The 20,420-nt window shown below is 33.8% G+C and overlaps 3 protein-coding genes and 1 non-coding gene across 4 annotated transcripts; 1 reads left to right on the top strand and 3 right to left on the bottom strand.

Moving 5' to 3' along the window:
- Positions 1–390: 390 nt before the first annotated feature.
- Positions 391–4,511, bottom strand: LOC108994275 (WD repeat domain-containing protein 83). Its single transcript, XM_018969414.2, has 8 exons — positions 4,219–4,511; positions 3,171–3,273; positions 2,777–2,884; positions 2,570–2,679; positions 2,181–2,288; positions 2,069–2,114; positions 1,679–1,810; positions 391–666 (listed from the first exon to the last, which is right to left on the bottom strand). The coding sequence occupies exons 1-8, from the start codon at positions 4,428–4,430 to the stop codon at positions 583–585; spliced, it is 903 nt and encodes a 300-aa protein (XP_018824959.1). The 5' UTR covers positions 4,431–4,511; the 3' UTR covers positions 391–582.
- An 887-nt stretch (positions 4,512–5,398) lies between these two features.
- TRNAI-AAU lies at positions 5,399–5,472 on the top strand. The gene has a single exon. It is a non-coding gene; the product is annotated as a tRNA-Ile (tRNA).
- Positions 5,473–8,253: 2,781 nt separating this feature from the next.
- Positions 8,254–9,444, bottom strand: LOC108994254 (citrate-binding protein-like). Its single transcript, XM_018969385.2, has 2 exons — positions 9,030–9,444; positions 8,254–8,786 (listed from the first exon to the last, which is right to left on the bottom strand). The coding sequence occupies exons 1-2, from the start codon at positions 9,315–9,317 to the stop codon at positions 8,397–8,399; spliced, it is 678 nt and encodes a 225-aa protein (XP_018824930.1). The 5' UTR covers positions 9,318–9,444; the 3' UTR covers positions 8,254–8,396.
- A 1,158-nt stretch (positions 9,445–10,602) lies between these two features.
- On the bottom strand, positions 10,603–17,076 carry LOC108994266 (probable cinnamyl alcohol dehydrogenase 9). The gene is made up of 5 exons (XM_018969403.2): positions 16,912–17,076; positions 16,001–16,114; positions 12,010–12,523; positions 11,533–11,686; positions 10,603–11,083 (listed from the first exon to the last, which is right to left on the bottom strand). The coding sequence occupies exons 1-5, from the start codon at positions 17,007–17,009 to the stop codon at positions 10,884–10,886; spliced, it is 1,080 nt and encodes a 359-aa protein (XP_018824948.1). The 5' UTR covers positions 17,010–17,076; the 3' UTR covers positions 10,603–10,883.
- Positions 17,077–20,420: the final 3,344 nt, after the last annotated feature.

The raw sequence follows: 20,420 nt of genomic DNA, 5'->3' as shown, positions 1-20,420 counted from the left end.
GATCTAACTCCAGCAGTTCAATTCAGAATATTTGTAAATAATAATAAAATAATTTATGAATAGAAGTAAAATAATTTAAATTAAAATATTTTATTAATTTTTTTTCTTTTTTTTTAAAAATAGAGAGTTGAATTTGAGAATAGTTGAGAATACCCAAAAACAATTGTGTTCTCAAACGGGGTCTCTAGCAGCTCAATTATATTAGTTGAATGTAGAATGAGTTGTAAAATAAATATATATAAGAATTGTAGGTGTTAATTAAATTACAACGTTTATAAATAAAAATTCTGTTAAAAAAAACCAGCCATCTCTGCTTAAATCAATGGATTTACTAAGATTTCACACAGCACACGACATAAAACGCAAAGCAGAGAATTCATTCCGGGCATAAGAACTAAAATTTATCAATAATTGATGACTTGTAGCCAGGGGATTTCGGAATGTTGGGAGCCTGTAATGGAACTTCAACAAATCATTCTGATATGGATACTTTTTTCTGGAAAACTAATTTGCAGGTGAAAGTTGTCAAACTCAAATGGCTGGCGCAAGCCGAGGACGGAGGGAGTTTAATCGCTTCCGTTCTCATGTCTTCCAAACACGAATGGTGCCATCAACAGAGGCGGTTATCATGCAGTTGTCCTTTGGATGGTAACTCACACTTGTCACCTGCATAGTGAAATCCATATGCATTAAGTTGCCAATATAATCCCCAAAAAGTATATTATTCAAGGGAGATATCATAGACATACACGACAAACTGCTTTCGACCCACAAATCAAACAAATCTAGTGTTGACCTTCTGCATGACTATTGGCTAATAAAACATAATTGCACCCTGCCATCATTTTGTTCCCATGGAGGTTGACATAGAACCAATCATAAAGCACAATACAGCTAACAGTTTTGAAGGAGGTTTTCCTAAGGTGTGGTCAAACTAAAATCTAGTTTATCAACAATAACACAGCCAAATTCGGGCGAAAAAACGATATGAGCCATTGAGAAACTACAAAACAGGAGATACTTGAAGCAAATCTCCCTATATTCATGAGATTCATTTTGTTTTTGTGAAAGTGTCTTCCTTGACAACATTAGTGTGTTTTTAGTTCCAGTCAAAGGATGCACCTAAGAACTCCAGAAAAAATTTGCTACAACAAATGGGAAATAGAGATGAACACATCATTTGTTTTTGGCATACACCGGTGATTATACTTGGTCCTGGTATTCCAAAAAACTGCATCTGATTTCTCAATTTTGATATTAAGCAAAGAATTGACAAGCTATCCAGGGAGCTGGGTACTCCTTTTGGGAAATGCCTATGGATAAGAGTCTCAATGATATTTAAGCCAACTGCAAACATGACTAAAGACAACAATACTCAAAAGCAAAAAATTCAAAATTGTGGAAACTAGTGATTATGACACATTTTGGTGTCTTATCTGATGTGATTTACAAAAGCTTCGCTCATTATTGTGAGTTTTTTTATGCTACCATACAATATTTAAATTTTTGAAGCATGTTTAACATTAGACAAATACTTCAACACATTAAACATCGCAGACATAACAACATAATACTATAAGCACATCCAGGAGGATCTTTTTTCTTTGATAGGTAATCAAGAAGTTTTATTCATAAGAAGAGAAGGCATAGCCCAAGTACACATCCAGGAGGAGTTTACCACTGACGAATGTGCTTGGAAACTTGAAACCACTGATGCATCCACCAGATCCCAGAAATAAATGAAGCCATCCTCAGATCCACCAGTTATATGGGCATCAGTGTTGGTAAGGCAGCAATCCAGTTTGTAGGACTGATATGAGAATGAAAAATATAGACTTGCAAAGCTCGTTACAGATTTCAAACATAGGTAGAAGATATGCTTCAACATGTGTGAGAATTAAATAGACTGTCTCTTGTTGGTGCACATAAAAGTAAGCAAATAATATATAACTTGTATGTAACCATTATTGATAACAGTAATCTTATAAAGATGACTACATTTCTGAATTATATAATTTCAGAAAGACACTACGTAGAAGACACAAGAACAAATAATCTACAGTCTAACCTTACAAGTATGGCCTTTATATTCTTGCAAGAGTTCACCAGTAGATCTGCCATAAGAAAGCTAGTAAGGGCAGATAACTATAGTAAATATCAATAAATGTAGAAGAATTTACCTGTCCAGAAGACGGAAAGTAGAATCTAAGCAACTGGCTAATATGCAGTTACCATCATTTGACATTGCGATACAGTTGACTGGTTGACCCAAGTTGTCTGATAATTCTCTATATTATAAAGCAGAAAAAGAACATCATCATTAGAAGAAGTGGATGATCTAAAATAGGACACTTTCCAGCAAGTAATGCGTACCAACTTTTAGGAAAGTTAGAGAAAAAAGAGAGAATTCAATGTAGCACAAAGGTCACGAAAGGGTAAAACAAAAAATATAACACAATTTGTTCACAGAAAAAAAGGTAAGAAATACGAACAATCTCTTGAATGTCTAAGATATTTCTATAACATCAACATGTGGATTTTACAAGCTTTCCACTAGAGTACTACATACCTACCAATGCGCATATCAAATGTTCGAACAGTCCCATCAACACTTCCTCCAATAATTTCAGTTTTTGTTAAACAAACAGACATTACGCTGTCTAAAAATGTGTCAATAATCTGCAAACAAAACAGCATTCTTGAAAAGATAAGCTATTATAAACTGATAAAAGGGTACCCGCAGAGATGTACTTGATTAACAAAAAATAGAGTAAACCTGAATTGGCTCGTTGCTGTGCGATCTACAGTCCCAAGCACGCAATGATCGATCATACCCTGCTGAGACTACGACAGAAGAATACTCATTGAACTTTACAGCATTGACCTGACAAAAGAAAAAAAGAAAAAGAAAGGACAGATAGTAAAATAAATTCCAAAAAATTATATGATTTGCAAGGACAACAAAAATAGGAAACAAAGGAAGACATTTGAACAAAGAAAAAACATCTTCTAGCGTCTTCACATGAGATATTGTTAATGTATATGTCAATGCCAGGTCTAGATAACAATGTTAGTTTGACAAGATCCATAACCTCACCTAAGAATTAAGAATTCAATTCATAAGCAGACAATGATAAGAAATGAAATTTCTATCTGTAAAGAAACCATACCTCTCCATCATGGCCACGGAATTTTCGAATTACACGACCTGTTGATACATCCCAATAAAAGATTTGTCGGTCACCACCACAAGAACAAAGCTTCGAGTTGTCCCTGATATAATAACCCATTATTAGCCAAATGAGGTGAAAGCTAACAGGCGCTCAAACTAACTGTTCTGAGTAGAAAAAGAAATGCCATAAAGACACAGCTACCAAGGCTTATGTTTCAAATGATAGTCTTTGGTTTTTAGCCCACCTTGTATATTCTTTTCCTAGATTTAACTCAGTTCCCAGTTTTCAATAACTTAAGGATCACAAGTCAAATATTGTTTTTTTTCTTGGATAGGTAAAAAGAGTCACAAGTCAAATATTACCTTGCTGATCCCAATTCACCTAATTTTTTTGCCAGATTTAGTCTTGTCAATTAAAGTTCCAAATGAAAATCTGCGTGCAGCATTACAAGTTGGATGATCATCAGATCAAAGATTCTTATGGTACAGAATGTATACAAATATACCAGCTAATTGTGATTTTTGTTAGATAGTAGATCAAAATTTGAAAACTTTACCTTACAAGATATTCCTTGTATCAAGGGAGAACTTGAAACTTCTTCTATACCATCTTATCACCTTATATTAAGTCGAGAAAATAGAACTTTTTTTTTGATAAGATATTAAGTTGAGAAAATAGAACTAAAACACCAATTACTTTTTTTTTCACATAAAATAAAAAAGCACAAGCACACTATGAATCTCATAACCAAAGAATGTTTTGATCAAGGAGCATGTGAGGTAAAGCTGGTTTATTACAGAGACAGAAATGGGACTTGGAGTTTCAAAAGTTCGTGTTTGTATCAAACTTAAAGGGTAAAAGGCTGGTAGCAAAGGCAGTGATGGCATAATCAAGGTACCCTTCCCTAGTATCAAAAGTAAAGTTTAAGAAACATCACTAAAACCCCCAATTCCTCGAAATGAAATAAAATTGCAAGCACAAGTGCGAAAGCAAGCAATAATCTCTAATACAAAAAGAGAAATAGAGAGAGGGAGGAAAATGGTACGGGGTGACATGGACGTCGCGGACTTCACGACCGTGGGATTTGTAGGTCTTGATGTGGATCCCACGGTGGGGGTTCCAGAGGCGAATGGTGCGATCTTTGCCGCAACTGAGGCAGTAGTTGCCGTCGCTGTTGAACCTGGCCGCTAAAACTGCACCCTCGTGCCCCCTCAGCACGTTTGCTTCCTTCCTTGGCAGAACATCAATCGCGCTCATTCTTCCCTTTCTGACTTTGCTATCGTGCGCCGTGGGGAATCCTATACCATATCGTTGAGGCTATTTGGACTTCGGAGCCCAAGTTCTCATGATTTCTGGAAGCAAGCAAACGACGGTGTCGTTTTCGTTTTCATCTAACCCACTAGAACATTGGATTACGCATCCTAGCTCAATGTTAATATTTTGCAGCATACATTGGATTAGGTAAGACTAAATAAATTTAACATTGAGTTACATTGGATTATATATGACCTGTTACTGTAGCTTGGTCATATGTTTATTTTATTTTATTTTAAGTTACAACAGTAAAAACTCTCTCTTCTCTCAAATTTTTCTCTTTTCTTCATCTCTCTCGAGACTAAATACACTCATTCCAAATCTTTGCAATGGTAACCATGGACACTGCATGGAGTATTTTGTAATTTAAGCCAACAAGAATCAAACAATCTCATCATCATTATATAGGACTAGCCACACAAATCACCCGAACATCACAAGAACATTCACAAGCTTGATTTCAAACCCAAAAAACTCAAGCAATGAAACATGGAGCCTACCACCCATCAACTTCCTAAAACTCAAATATGACACTACCGTGATCTGAGACAACTTTAATTTGCCACCATTGCATGCAGAAGTCATGTCCATAAGTCAAATAAAGCATGATAAACTTATATGTACGTATTACTTGCATGGGAAGTGTTTGGAAAGCATGATGAACTTATAAGCTTATCCGCCGTTCGTAGGTCATGCCATGAACATGATGTTTTCCCTCTTGTATGTTCAAGTTTGCCTATACGTATGATCTATAGTTGCAATAGTATTACTCATCTTATATTTTCAACGACAATGCTGTATATATAGAACACGCGCACAATATATTGACAGCCATCTCGAACTTCCAAATCTTATTCCGCCAGCATGTAAACTTGTGATTAAAATTTGTCTTTAGCAGCTTGTTGTCAACTGGCCTATTAGCTCAGCTGGTTAGAGCGTCGTGCTAATAACGCGAAGGTCGCAGGTTCGAGACCTGCATGGGCCATTTTATTTTTTTCCTTTGTTTCTCTGAACTACTCTGGGCCGGCCTAGAGCTAGAATCTATTCCTTATACTTCGTCCATCACTATTTCTATATATATTATATATATTTATATATATATATATATATATTCTAATAATTAAAGATGTTAAAAAATATTTAAAATAAAATAAAAAATAAAAAAATTTTACACTAGCAATTCGCCGACCAGCATTATCTATATATTTATAACCACCTAACAACTGTTTTGTCATCATCCATTTTTTGGGTACAATATAATATTAGATGTGTTTTCGCATTTCTTAGGGTAGGTTTGGGGGGTGAGATGAGAATTTTATGTTTTGTTTTGAAGTTTAAAATATTAAGTTTTAATATTATTATTGTTTTGGGATTTGAAAAATGTGTATTGGGATTTGAAAAAGTTGAATTGTTTATTATATTTTATATGAGAATTTGAAAAATATGTAATGATGAGATGAGATGAGATGAGAATTTTGTGTTTTAGTTTTGGTCCCAAACCTGCCCTTAATGTACGTAGTTTCTTGGATCAATTATGGTCACGGAGCCTCGTCCTAATTTATCGTGACCAAATCGATATTCGAGTACTACGAGTCAAGTTTAATTTACGTCATACGTTGTCCCAAAGCTGCACTATTTAGTAGTCTAATATCAAACGATTAATTAATCTATTGGCATCATTATTGTTAACGTCGTATTTCGCATGTTTTTAAGCCATATTTCGACAATCCAAGTTTTCATAACTTGGGTCTGCAAAAGATAAGAAAGAAGGCAACTGGGAGAGAACAACCTTGGGGCTGGGAAGTCTTTGATGCCAAAGTCAATAAATTCTCTTGGAAGTTTGTAAATAAGTGTGAGAGTCAAGGAATTAGAGAGTTTTCTCGTACCTGAGACTTGCTAATTATATCATAAGTATGGGGGACAGATCGTGTCTGCCCCCATAGAGTCTGTTTCATTTGTACTGTTCCTTTTGTTAGAGTTATTTAATGCGGCATGACTATGCAACGGTGTCATTAATGTGGCGTGTACCTTGGGTAGTGATGCTATTAATATAGTGTAGTTATCTGATTTTCCCACCCTGCTAGCATCCTTGATGGTCCATTGATGCCCCTCCTATCAGAGGATCGAGGGTCCCCTTGTACATTATGTCCACTACACAGACAAGCACTCAAAAGCTAGACACTATTCGAAGGGTTTCCAAGTCGGCGAGTCTCATCCCCTGCAGCACGTTCCTTCATAGAGGTTACGTTTAGAGGAGCCTACTCATGAGTCGGGTTGGAGACTCTACTTGTTCTAGGCTTGGCTTTTGCAACTAGTTTCCTTAATTGCCATTCTTAGGCTCAGAGGGAAAATCCCCTTACATTTGCAATCGATAATCTGACAACCTCATCTCTTAATTATTGCGATAATCTAATTTTCACATGAATAGGTTACATTCATCACGAGAATGACATCAAGTTCTAGAAGGCTAATTTGCAGCGCCATATATATATATAGTATATTATATATGAAAAATTATGCTTGCAGTCGACCGGAGAAAGCGCCCTGCAACCATGTCCTACGTGGTTAATGAAATGGTCTGTTTCATATGTTTTTGGATTCCACGAAGACAAACTGCCCAAAAGGTTCGTTTCTCCTTCTCCCCTCCACTTCGCCGTTCCCCTTCCTCCTCTGATCTTCCTTCTCCTTCTCACCCTTCTTGCTTGCAATATTTGTTTCTCGCTTTCGTGTTTCGTCCTCATAAGATCTGGTTCCCTCCACAAAGACAAGCTGCAAAAATGAAATAGCTACTAGATATAAGGCCTTAATGAGGAATAAGAACAACCCAGATCAAATTTGGGTAAGGATTTTTTTATCGAGAAATGGATTTTTTATCGATAGGGAATAAGAACAACCCAAATGTCATGTGGGTTCAAAGTCAATGATTATGTAAGGATTTTTTTTTTGCCAAGATTGTTTGGAGAAATGGGCGCACTTGGGAGCTGATTGAAGAAGACCGGGGGCAAAATATGAGGCATTTTATTTCTTTGAATGTGTTCCATTTTCCCCAATTTCTTTGATCTCGATAGAGTACTACTACAACATCCTCTTTTCCCCTTACACGTATCCTTTAGATTTCCGTTTCTTGCAACATAGTTAAGCCACATATTCTTATCGAGAAAGGAATCTACTTTTCAAACAAGAATCGATGATCTCCATAATTGGAGCTAAGCCGCATACAAGGGTGCAACTCTGACGGAAGAAGAAGAAACTTGTATTTTTCTTTACATTGGCCTTTACCTTTTTTTTTTTTAATTGTTTTCACTTCTACTTTGCCATGTACAGCCGGCGCATGCCGTTTGTATGTAGCAATTTTGATTATATATTATGATCTTGAGGGTTAAACGTTTAATCAAATTAGTATCCAATAGTCTTAGGGCTTTTGGATCAATGGTTGGGTCTTTAACAATTGATATCAGAGCAGGGATCATATCACGAGTTCAAGTCACGGATGGGACAACCTATAGATTGGATTAAAATGTCTTGATGCTATGTATTAGTATGGTGTTAAGTTATTGAATACTAATAGATAAGTGAAGTCGCCAAAAGGAAAAGAGTTACCACCAGATTAGTGTCGATTGAGTGGACTATCATGGAGGTCGGATTTGGAAGCATTGATCATGAGGCTGGTTAAAGGTTTAACCAAATTAGTATATGATAGTTTTAGAGCTTTTGGATCAATGGTTGAGTTTTTTAACATTATATGCTTGTAAATGAGAGAGAGAGAGAGAGAGAATAGGGGCATGAAATTATATGTATTGGCAGCAATATGGCCTAATAATTAATGAGTTAATAATTTAGTCTTGCTCCTTGGACAACTCATTAATAATCGGTTCAAATACAAGAGTTTCACGGACACCAAACTAGTGATCAGTCACATTTTCTTAATACTTTGATGCCTTTCCAACGAGACTCCATGCAAAGGGAGTCGTCATTTTGCGCGTAGACACCACATTTGAAGGCATGAGAGTTTCCTCCACGGCCTTCTGCCACCAATTTCAGATGCCCATCAACATAAACTCTCACTTTTGCAGCATCAACATTGTGGATGACATTCAGTCGAAACCACCTATCATAAATGTTTGGTACAAGGACTGGACCCTTATAGTACATGAGCGAACCATTATACACTCTAATCATTAGCGTTGTGGCGTGAGGAGGACTTGCTCCAAATACTTGCATGATGCACACGCCTGATGTCCCGTTTGGCACATATCCATATCCTTCAAACTGCCAAACTCCTGATGAATAACCGTAGCCCTGAGAAAATAGTTTGCATAATATTAGGAGCTATATATGCTATTTATAAACTTGATTTGTAAGTACTTATTACTTATTGTGGAACCCATTATATTCATAAAATTAAGATGTAAACTGATGTTATAGATGAATAATTCATCATCACAACAATATGATGGGATGATAGAAAGATGATAGTAAAAGAGAGAGTGGCCTGGGTATCATTACTCATTAAAGATAGGATTTGGTATGATCAGTACTTACTTGTATGGCAATCTCTGTTCGGGGTTTGGTTTGGCTCGTACGAGTGTGAGGCTTGTCTGTAGAGTAAACCCAACACTTGTGAACTCCATTGATGAAGCTATAACGCTGGTCTTCAGGCACATCATAGGGTCTCTGAATGTGATAGTGAGATTGATCTAGAGGGAGAGAAACGAAGCCTTCCGTGGTATCCACAGGTCCCCAATCCCAAGCAAAGGTTTTGGGTATAATAATGAAGGAAAGAAAGCTCAAGTAGAGATAGGCTAGACATGATTGGAAGGAAGAAGTCATTCTTTCGAACGAAGAAGAAAGGAAATAACTAGACGGGAGTAGGTGAGTATAGGGATGTGTTGTTATGGGATGTATATATAAATTTTTTGAAGCATGTCCACTAGCCAGCTTTAAGGAATATCCTGCAAAGAAGTTCGTATTTAAAGAAGAACAAACACCATTAATATATCGTAGTTTTCATGGGATCTATTGACTACAACAGAATTTATAAAGGAGAGTTGCATCGTTTCTCTCTGTGTCTGTCTTTCTCACACTTTTGCGAGGCTGGGGCATATGCTTAACTAGTCATTAATTGCAGGCCACACACCATGATCATATCCGCATATATATCGTCTCAACGGTCGCTTGTTTTCCTCCCCACATTATAAAAATACTAAATGCAAAAGAATGCGTGTATACAAATTTAATAGGTAAATTATATGTAGTTTTAACGTATACAAGTCTCATGCACTCACTTTGAAAAAGAGAAATACTCTAACCACAAAGTCGTTACACAAAAATAAATTCACAAACTAACGTGACTTGATTCGGTACATCAGATTGTACTTTTATTATAAAGTAGATATAACGGATTATATGAAGACACATCAGTTTGTAATTTAATTTTATGTAATTTCTTTGTGTCTGTAACACTTATCTTTAAAAAAATAAAATAAAAAAAGAGGAAAATCTGAAATCCTTTCATAGTGGATCTTACCTTTTAAAAAAGAGTGAGCAAAACTTTATTAGGTATCTAACATTACTTTGTATAGAATATCGAAAGATAGATAGGTTCTTAGACGATTGATAATTCGTTGTAAAAATAATTTCAAATATGATGAAAGCTATTGACATTGACTAGGTTGTCCGGCCGGTTAGACTCTTTCAAGTCATGCAAAATTCATGTATTAAAATTTCTTACATCCAACGAGATATATATATATATATATATATATTGACTGTTTCTTAGAAATTAATTATTCTAAAATCTTAAAGGCACTCCGGCTCCCTTTGCGACTGGGAAGAAGTGCAGATTAAGCCTACTGAAAAAATTAATCTTAAAAATTGATAATGCCACAACATCTTCCAGTAGTAAAGGCCTAATTGTCTATCGCTTGTGTTAGTTCTCTTACGGAAATGGGATAAGGGTGTGTTACAATCGTACCATCAGACATGAGGAAAATTTTTGCAACCACGAGTACTGCTCATCATCCAAGAAAATAGAAGTATATCTGGCCGGAAAGCACTTTAAATTTTCCCAACACTCAGCTGTTTTGAGTATGAAATGGTTAACACCACTCAGCTAGCTGTTAAACAGTGGTTATAAAATATGAAAGATCAAAGCAGGCCACTAGCAGTTATGGTAAACGTTGTAGATTAACACCAAAACATAGAATGTGAATGCGAAAAGGGGAATAGATGCCATATAGCATGGAGAAAAGTTCAATGGCGGATGCTACATGTCCAACTCAATAGTATTTTTCTATGTTTTGCCCTCAAAGTTCCATTAGATCACAGATCCGAAACTTATTCTGATATCCGCACCTCAGTTCAAGGGTGTCTAGCAGCCATGGCACACCGACTAATCTACTGTGACAAGGAGTTTGCCACATCAATAACAAATCGGTACCTCACATCAGATTTGGCAAGCCTTTCCATCGCCTTGTTGACATCTTCCATTCTGATCAACTCAATGTCTGAAGCAATACCATGCTCTGCACAGAAATCTAGCATCTCTTGTGTCTCTTTCATCCCCCCTACATCACTTCCTCCAACAAGTTTACGCCCTGTAAGTATAACATAGTTAGAAATTGTATTGACCTGAGGTAGGGTCAATCCAAAATAAGGAATAATCCATTTTGAAGTCATAGTTGGTGAAGAGGACCCACCAAACTCCTGCAAAAGGCTTCTACTTGAATAGTTACATTCACATGCACTGTCGTAATTCACATGCACTATCTACGACCAATCATATCTTAAAAAAGACTCTAATTCATTAAATTAAGAGGAATTGAAATAGTAAGGACTAAATCAAAATCAAATGACACAAGTATATATGTGTAGATCTAGAAATCCAACGTCACTTTTATTTCTATTTACTAGATAGCATCTAAAAATGAGTTTTTTTTTTTTTTTTTTTAAATATCTAAAACCAGGACCCAGTGGGCATTTGGATTCTCATTGTTTTTTTTAAAGACTCATTAGTGCTCTGCAAAGAAGGCTTATTGTGGCTTACCCAAAACTAAAGGAAAGATAGGCAGTTCTAGGGGCTTCTCAGGCAAACCAAGAGTGACTAGCTTCCCATTCACCTTCAGTAGACCAAGAAGCGGAGCCAGAGGGTGAACTGCAGACACAGTGTCAATGATGTAATCCATAGTACCCATAGCCGCCTGCAAAGTGGAAGCACAAAATAACAGGGTATTAGACTAACTGATTTCCATGAAACTTGTTTCTGATATGCCGATTATTGTGGAACAATGAGATTATCATGTTCACATCAATTTGCAGACTAATTTTAAAAGCCGCCCTAAGTTATAGCAACACTTGATCTAAATACCTGAAAGCTGGGATCATTCACCACCTCCATCAATGTTGGGCTACCCCCTTGTGTAGCCGTTACTCTCAATCAAGGGGGTAGCCGTTCCTCTTGATCAAAATTTAAAAGAACCTAGATATATTTTCATTTCCATAACTGTTTTCAAGCTACATGTACCTTCAGTTTTGCAGGGTCGCTAGAAACAAGAAAAGCATCAGCCCCAAGCCTGTTGATTGCTTCATCCTCTTTTTTTGGGGAAGTACTAATGACAGTAACTCTCAACCCAAAGGCCTTACCAAATTTCACTGCAACATGACCAAGCCCACCAAGCCCTGCAACACCCAAATGCTTGCCAGGCTCAGTCATTCCATAATATTTCATAGGGCTGTATACTGTGATCCCAGCACACAGAAGTGGAGCACCAGCATCAGGGGGTAAATTATCAGGAAAGCGGAGCACAAAGCGTTCCTCAACAACCACAACATCAGAATAACCACCATAAGTTATTGTCCCATCATGATAAAGGGAGTTATAGGTAAATATCACTTGAGGACAGTAATTCTCCAAGTCCTGTTGGCAACTGTCACATTTCTTGCAGGAGCCCACTAGGACCCCAACTCCAACTCGGTCACCCACTTTGAATTTCTTCACATTCTTCCCAGTTTTGGTCACAACACCAACAATTTCATGCCTGCAAAATAATAATCACCTACATCATCTATATAAGTTCCGACATGTTTATTCTATTAACTCCATCAAGATGGCTCTCAATAGCAAACAAAACATAATTCCAAAGATACAAATGTTCAATCAGATAGCTTAGCCAACTCTAAAAAAAACAATAACACTATTGAGCAAAAGCAACTGATTCACTTTCAAGACTTCGCATTCAAAAGAGCCATATAATGGGCACTGGACAAATATGCCAAATCCAATTAAGTAGAGTAATAGCTTTTTTGGGTTGAATTGAGTAGCACTTATGGCATCCAAATTATCTTTTGACTGAAATAATGGGAAAGTATGTGATCCATTCCTAGTTTAAATTAACTATTTGGGAAGAACATATAGATCATACATGTCCATCAAACAATAGGGTCGAAAAAGAATCTTTTCCATTTTTTATCTATGCATATACATAGAACATTCCCTCAGTTATAGTTGGCTTAGTACAAAAATCAGGGGAAAACATCGTCTGGTATATGATACCTGATTGGTTCCAGTTATTTGGAGATAAAGGAAATGAAAAATAGTGATACTGAAGGCGGTTTCATGCAAGGGATTGACAACTAAAAAAGAAACTGAAGGTCAAGCTGAAATAACTCGGGTGCAAAACTGTAACAAATCACAGTAAATATAACCTATGTAGCCAATGGTAACATTTAATCACAGACAAAAATTTACATACATACATAAATTTATACACAGATATATATATATATATATATATATATATCGATGACCAGGGAATATCCTCTGCACAAAATCCTTGAGCAAAAAGAACTACCTCTCAAATGTCAGTTGTCAAGCTTTGAATCAAAATTGTCAAATACACAAGTTGACAAATATCCAACCTCAAACCTTAGCACTGTAACCTCCAAAGCGTCTACAGGATTTCTCAGGTAGCAGAGAACAAGTTCCAATAATTTTCCAAATGAAAAAAATTTCCAGATGCATAGAGCAACACATGCAAGCATTACCACTTGCTTATTCAAAACAGGGGTCTGCAGACACCTATATAGACCTTACAGCATTTCTATCATGTACCAGAGTCTCAAGGCTAGAGCATTAAGAACTTAAATATCCACAAGCAATAGTGCTACTAGTGCACAAATGGGGCTTAGGCAATTTGATAAATGGTCAAAACGGTTATTTAAATGTGTTTTCTACCTTCAAACCAGCTCAGGGTTATACATACAGACCTCAAAGATATACTTCCAAGCAGTGAGGCATATATATTCCAGCAAATCATAAGGAACTAAACAGACCAAGACACAGTTAGACAACTGATGAAAGGGTTTCAGTGGGCAATCTAAGAGAAATAACTTAAAGTTTTGCTTTTCTGGATTGGTTGATGCATGATAGTGGAAGCTGACGGCAAGAATCACATCGCGTTCTGCATAAAATGGGTGTTAGCCTAGTGCTACTTTCCAGGAACATTTCATTTCAGCAAAAGAATAAGGTAAGAAGTTCTGGGTTTTACTCTTGTGAGATATCAAAAGTCTCTTATGCTCTGTTTGAAGGAGGCCTTGACAACAATAAGAACTCTAATCAAGCGATTTACAAGTGGCTTACAAGAAAATGATGGATAGGTTGGCTAATCACGATTTGAAAATGCAACTTCCAACAAATTTCCTTAACACAAACCATGTAGTTAAAACTTTACGATATTAGCATTGAATCTAAGCAACTATTGAGTAGTACACATCAATTATTCTGCTAATAGACACTAGGTTGGATTGTAACACAAGAATTTTTTGGATTTGTTAGATTTTATGTAAATAAACACAGCAGAAGAAATACCTCAAGGATAATTTGTGTAGTTGTTCCACAAGTGAATCCAGTGTTCAAACCTCATAATTCGCCTTCACCCGGTGTGTGAGTGTGCTATGTAGATAAATCTAGAGACACACTCAATATGCCCACAGCCTAAGAGTTTTTACTCACAGAACAATATGGAGAGACTCAAAAGATTCAAGGATAGCTATGGCAGGAATGGAAACCGTTGGCTGGCCTTTACGTTACAGTCATAACTTCAGGCATAACGCCTGGCATCCCAATATGGAAGTGGCATTATTACAGGATTAAAAGAGTTGAAACTGAATGACCCTTTTTTTTTGGGGGGGGGGGGGTTGGGGGAAAGGAAGCCTAGACAAAGAAAAAGTACAAGCACATAGACAAGGTTGTTTCCAGATGCCAACACTCTTTGTTACCTTCTACCTATAAAAAAAAAAAAAAAAAAAATACCAACACTCTCTGTACCTATACCAAAGGGAAATTTACTATTACATGCATGATACCCATGATGAGTGAGTATACGTGGTGAATGAGATTCCAAGTTGCTTGGGAGGGGGAAATTCTTATTCTTTATAATGAATCCAAGGGACTCAAATTGTAACATTGGCTAATCCTTTTCGAGTATGTCTCAATTGTAGCTAGGGCCTCTGTTTGAGCGTTACAACAAGAAAACTTGAACATCTTTATGATACTAGTTGGTTTACCCTCTTCTAAGACATATTGGTAGCACTAAAAATTTGGAAACATTCAAACTATTAGGAGTTGTACACTTTACACACCAAATAACCAAAACTGAGACATTGCACCTTTAAACTAAAAAAAAAAAGAAATGGTACCTTGCACCCTAATTGAATTAAGGTCATTTATGAGAGAAAAATACGTGACAGTGACACAATTTTGACGGTCAGATATTATTGAAGAGTACACAGTGTTGGTTTTGGTAGTTTGGAGAGCAATAGCATTGGTTTCATCAAAGTCATATCCAAAATTTAGCTAAAAGTACATGTTTTCCATGAATCTAAAACCATTCAAGCCATAACTCCATATTGGATTAGTCAAAATAATAATATAACATTATATTTTTAATAATAATTTTTAAAATTTGTTTTTTTTCATATTTTGTAACTACACTAACCATATGTTAATTAATAATTTAATTTTTACTTAAATTATTGTTTCCCAACTATTATTTTTCCTCAACCTAAATTATTGGAATAGCTATGAATAGTATTACTTCAAAGATACTTATCAAAAAAAGTATTACTTCAAAGATGGAGATGAGTTTACATATACTGTGGCTCAAATGTCAAGCTAGCAAGTTATGACTACTCCAATGCAGCAAATTTAAGAGATAAAAAGCCATAAATTTGGATGCACTGGCATTTGGCTAAGCCAATGTGCTCTCACAATGTGTCACTAGTGCTAGTATTTGTGCAAAGTACAAATTTCTTATAATTTGAGATTTGAAAGTATATTTATCCTGAAAATTTTGTCACACATACCATAACAGTCACATCAGTAGTGACTGTATGTAACATAACTCTTTTCCACCAGTGTCAAGCATCTGGAAAGTAACATACACCTCGTCCCCCGCATTGTTAATTCGCAAATATCTTAACAAAATTCACAGCTTTTCGTGAGATAAGAATCATACCCGGGAACAACAGGAAACCTTGTGAACCCCCAATCATTCTTAACAATATGCAAGTCAGAGTGGCAAACCCCGCAGTAAAGTATCTTTATCGTGACATCCTCTTCACCATTTTCCCTGCCAAAGTATAATAAGCAACAGCTTAAGTAAATAGTAATACAGGCATTACCACTCAGTCCATCTGATCTTATCCATTACAAAACTACTAAGAAGCGTTAGTAGAGAGATTTTGTTACCACGATTTTCGGGTAGAAACCCAGAATTCTGATCCGTTTGTAAGATCATAGGAACAAAAAAAAAAAAAAAAAAATCTCACTATTCCCAAGAACATCAATTATTCAGAGCGGAGCTTGTCATTTTTCATAAAAACAAGGGTTATTCACGTAATTAACTTTTTTCATTTGTTTTATTCGCTCTGTACTTTATTTATTTATTTCTTCGAAACTGTTGGACCACAAATTACAATACCGCTCCTACCTAATTCATGTTTGGGACCAGATCGAAAGATAAAAATGCCAAAACTAAGTTATCCGCCAATATTAGCACAGAATCAGCAAAAGGTCATACACTTTAGCAAATCAATAATATAATACTGTGTAACCCATTCTTTTGATGGTGAGGCAGATATATCACCTTATTCTATTAATATTTTTTTTTTATGACAAATCAAAGGCATGCAAAGGGCATTTCCCGCAAAATAATATATACCCAAATCCAAATACGTACGGAGACACGCATGAACATGTCATGAATGGCAAATCCGCCGCAAATGGTTAGAGTTCCAAGAAATCTAGACTATCTTATGGCCGAAGATGAAATATCCACTTGTTTTTCCTTTTCTTTTACGCTTCATTGGTAAACGAACGAGAAATGAAAAATGAAATAGTAACGAAGAAGAAGAAGAAAGCCTTTACCTTCTGGAGAAATGAAAAGGAGAAAGAACCCCAGAAGAATCTCTGGCAGCCCAACCAAAAACCTTTTGTGGGTGTTCTTCTTCTGGCGATTTTGCCATTCTCTCAATACTGGCGAGATGGCACTGAGCTTACCTATAAATAAGCAAAGGGAATAGTCCGGAAAATTCTATTTCTTTTTATTTTAATATAATTATTGCGAGAAGAAAAAAATTATGTACTCCAAATTAATAACAACCTGCTATGATTCTCAAAATGGAATATTATTAAAATCATTCGTTCAAAACATAGAAATATTACGTACCCATACTTGAAATTATTTAATAATAATTATTATTTTTGTGTGGGTAATTACACACTGCTGGATGGAGTGGTAAATCCAGAAAATGAAAAACAGTGTTGGAATTGGAAAGAAAGTAACCGAAGATTTGGCTTTGTTTAGACGCAAGAATTTAAGGCCCGTTTGGATTAGTTGAGATAATTTACGAATAATATTAAAAATTTTAGTTAAAATTAAATAAAATAGATGAGATGATAAGATTTAACTCTCAAATCCAAATAGGCTCTTATTGTGGGGACTTCATTTACCTGCTAAGTTGTGAATTCCCCAGTAGAGAGAAAGTGGTGATTTTTCTTATTTTAGCTTCCGTTTGGTTGTTAAATTTATTTGAGTTTAACTTAGTTTTATCTAATTTTAAAGTAAGTATATCAACTAAATATTTAATTTTTAAATTATTAAATTTATCTTAACTTAAAATATTTTTATATGTGAGACTTATAATTTTTTTAAACTTCTTATAAATACATCTAAACTCATTTTAATATTTAAATATATTTAAATTCATTTTAAATGGATCCTGTAAAATTTATTCTACTATTTTAATTCACTATTATTCATATAGTACTTAATATCTAAACGTAATCTTAATATTGATATTTTTTTTTGCAAGATAATATTGATATCAATTAGGAAACTCCTTTTTTTTTTTGTAATTTCTTGTTTGATTATTTGGTTCAGTAAACTGAATTTTGTGTCTTATTTTGAGCCGATATGTGAATGCAGTCCGACAAAAAACATATGACACAGAGAATTAATTAGTGTCCATCTTCATCTGCATTGGTGGCGTAGTGTGGTGACAGTTGGAAATATTAATGTGGTTTTTAAGGCTCAGTGCTACCCAGCCTTACAACGCATTTAGTAGGGGGGTAATTTCAAATTGAAAAATTGGAAAATTGGTCCGGGTCCAGATCAATTTTATCGGTTTTGAATCGGTTTTGTTTGGGATCAGTTCGTATAATGTAAAAATCGGCCGGTTTTGATTTTGAGATTTTTCGATCCGGACCGGACCGATTGATTAAAAATATATATATAAAAAAATAATATTTGTATTATTGTATATATAAGTTTTATACAAAATATTATATATATATATATTAATAATTAATATATATATAAGTTTTATATATTATGTATAATTATAAATTTTTATATGAAATTTTTATATATAATATATAAAATTATATATATTCATAATATCATATATGAAATAATTTATTATTATAATTTATAAATTATTACATAAAATGTTAATAACTTAATACTAAATCACTAAAAGTTTATAACTAATACTAATAGTCTAATATAGACTAATGACTATAGTTATACTTATAATTAACACTACAAGTTTTTATTGAAAGTTTATAACTAATACTAATATTAAATATATAGTTTATAACTAATACTTATATATAACTTATAACTATATCAATAATCTAATATTAAAACTATTATATAGTCTAATATATTATTTAGCTATACTAATATATAAGTCTATAACTAATAGTTATAGACTATTTAACTAATACTAATAGTCTAATATAAACTATAGATTATAGTTATACTTATAATTAATACTAAAATTTTTTACTAAAAGTTTAAAACTAATACTAATATATAACTATACTAATAGGCTAATATTAATATTATTATATAGTCTAACATATTATATAGCTATACTAATATATAAGTCTATAACTATTTAACTAATAGTCTAATACTAATAGTTTAATATAGACTATAGACTAAGACTATAGTTATACTTATACTAATATAGTTATACTAAATCACTATAACTAGTACTAATATATAACTATAATAATATGCTATATTAATATTATTATATTGTCTATTATATTATATAGCTATACTAATATATAAGTCTATAACTATTTAACTAATATTAATAGTTTAATATAGACTATAGTTATAATTATACTAATATAGTTATACTAAATCACCATAACTAATACTAATATATAACTATACTAATAGGCTAATATTAATACTATTAGACTAGTCTAATATATTATATAGCTATACTAATATATAAGTCTATAGCTATTTAACTAATACTAATAGTTTAATGTAGACTATAGTTATAGTTATAATAATATAGTTATACTAAATCGTTATAACTAATACTATTATACTAATATATAACTTATAACTATACCAATAGTCTAATATTAATACTATTATATAGTCTAATATATTATTTAGCTATGCTAATATATAAGTATATAACTAGTAGTTATAGACTATTTAACTATTTAACTAATACTAATAGTCTAATGTAGGCTATAGATTATAGTTATACTTATTATTAATACTAAAAGTTTATAACTAATACCAATATTAAATATATATTTTATAACTAATATTAATATATAACTATACTAATAGTCTAGACTATAGTTATACTTATACTAATATATTATATAGCTATACTAATATACAAGTCTATAACTATTTAACTAATATTAATAGTTTAATATATTATATAGTTATAATTATACTAATATATAAGTCTATAACTATTTAATTAATACTAATAGTTTAATATAGATTATAGACTATAGTTATACTTATACTAATATAGTTATACTAAATCACTATAACTAATACTAATATATAACTATAGTAATATGCTAATTTTAATACTATCAGACTATGGTATATTAAATGTATTACAAATATATATATATATATATATTATATAGACTAATATATAAAATGTTTGACTATAGTATATTAAATGTATTACAAATATATATATAGTTATATTAAATCAATATAATCAGTATAATCTATTAAATGTATTACAAATAAGAAATATATATAAATTTTAATTATCATTTAAAATAAAAACACATCGAAAAGAATTAAATTTGAATTAAATAGGAAAGGGCCAAAGGAAAATGGCGTCGTTTTCATCTATTTGAAAACCTATCAGTAAATCTGAAAACTTCATCTCCTTTTGCCCTCGTGAATCTGTGATTTCACTTTCCTCCGCTCGTCTTTCACTTCTCAACCCTTTGCTCTCGCAGTTAGGGTTGAGCTCCGACTCCGACGGAGTCGGAGTTTTCGTTTCTGACCTCCGACTCCGACCAGAGTTGGAGCCCAATTGTTACTCCGACTCCGACTCAGCGCTTTAGCAGAACTCATCCAGAGA

The sequence above is a fragment of the Juglans regia genome, chromosome 1 (genome assembly GCF_001411555.2).
Source record: "Juglans regia cultivar Chandler chromosome 1, Walnut 2.0, whole genome shotgun sequence".
Taxonomy (NCBI): Eukaryota; Viridiplantae; Streptophyta; class Magnoliopsida; order Fagales; family Juglandaceae; genus Juglans; species Juglans regia.
This window is presented reverse-complemented; position numbering and strand designations above follow the sequence as displayed.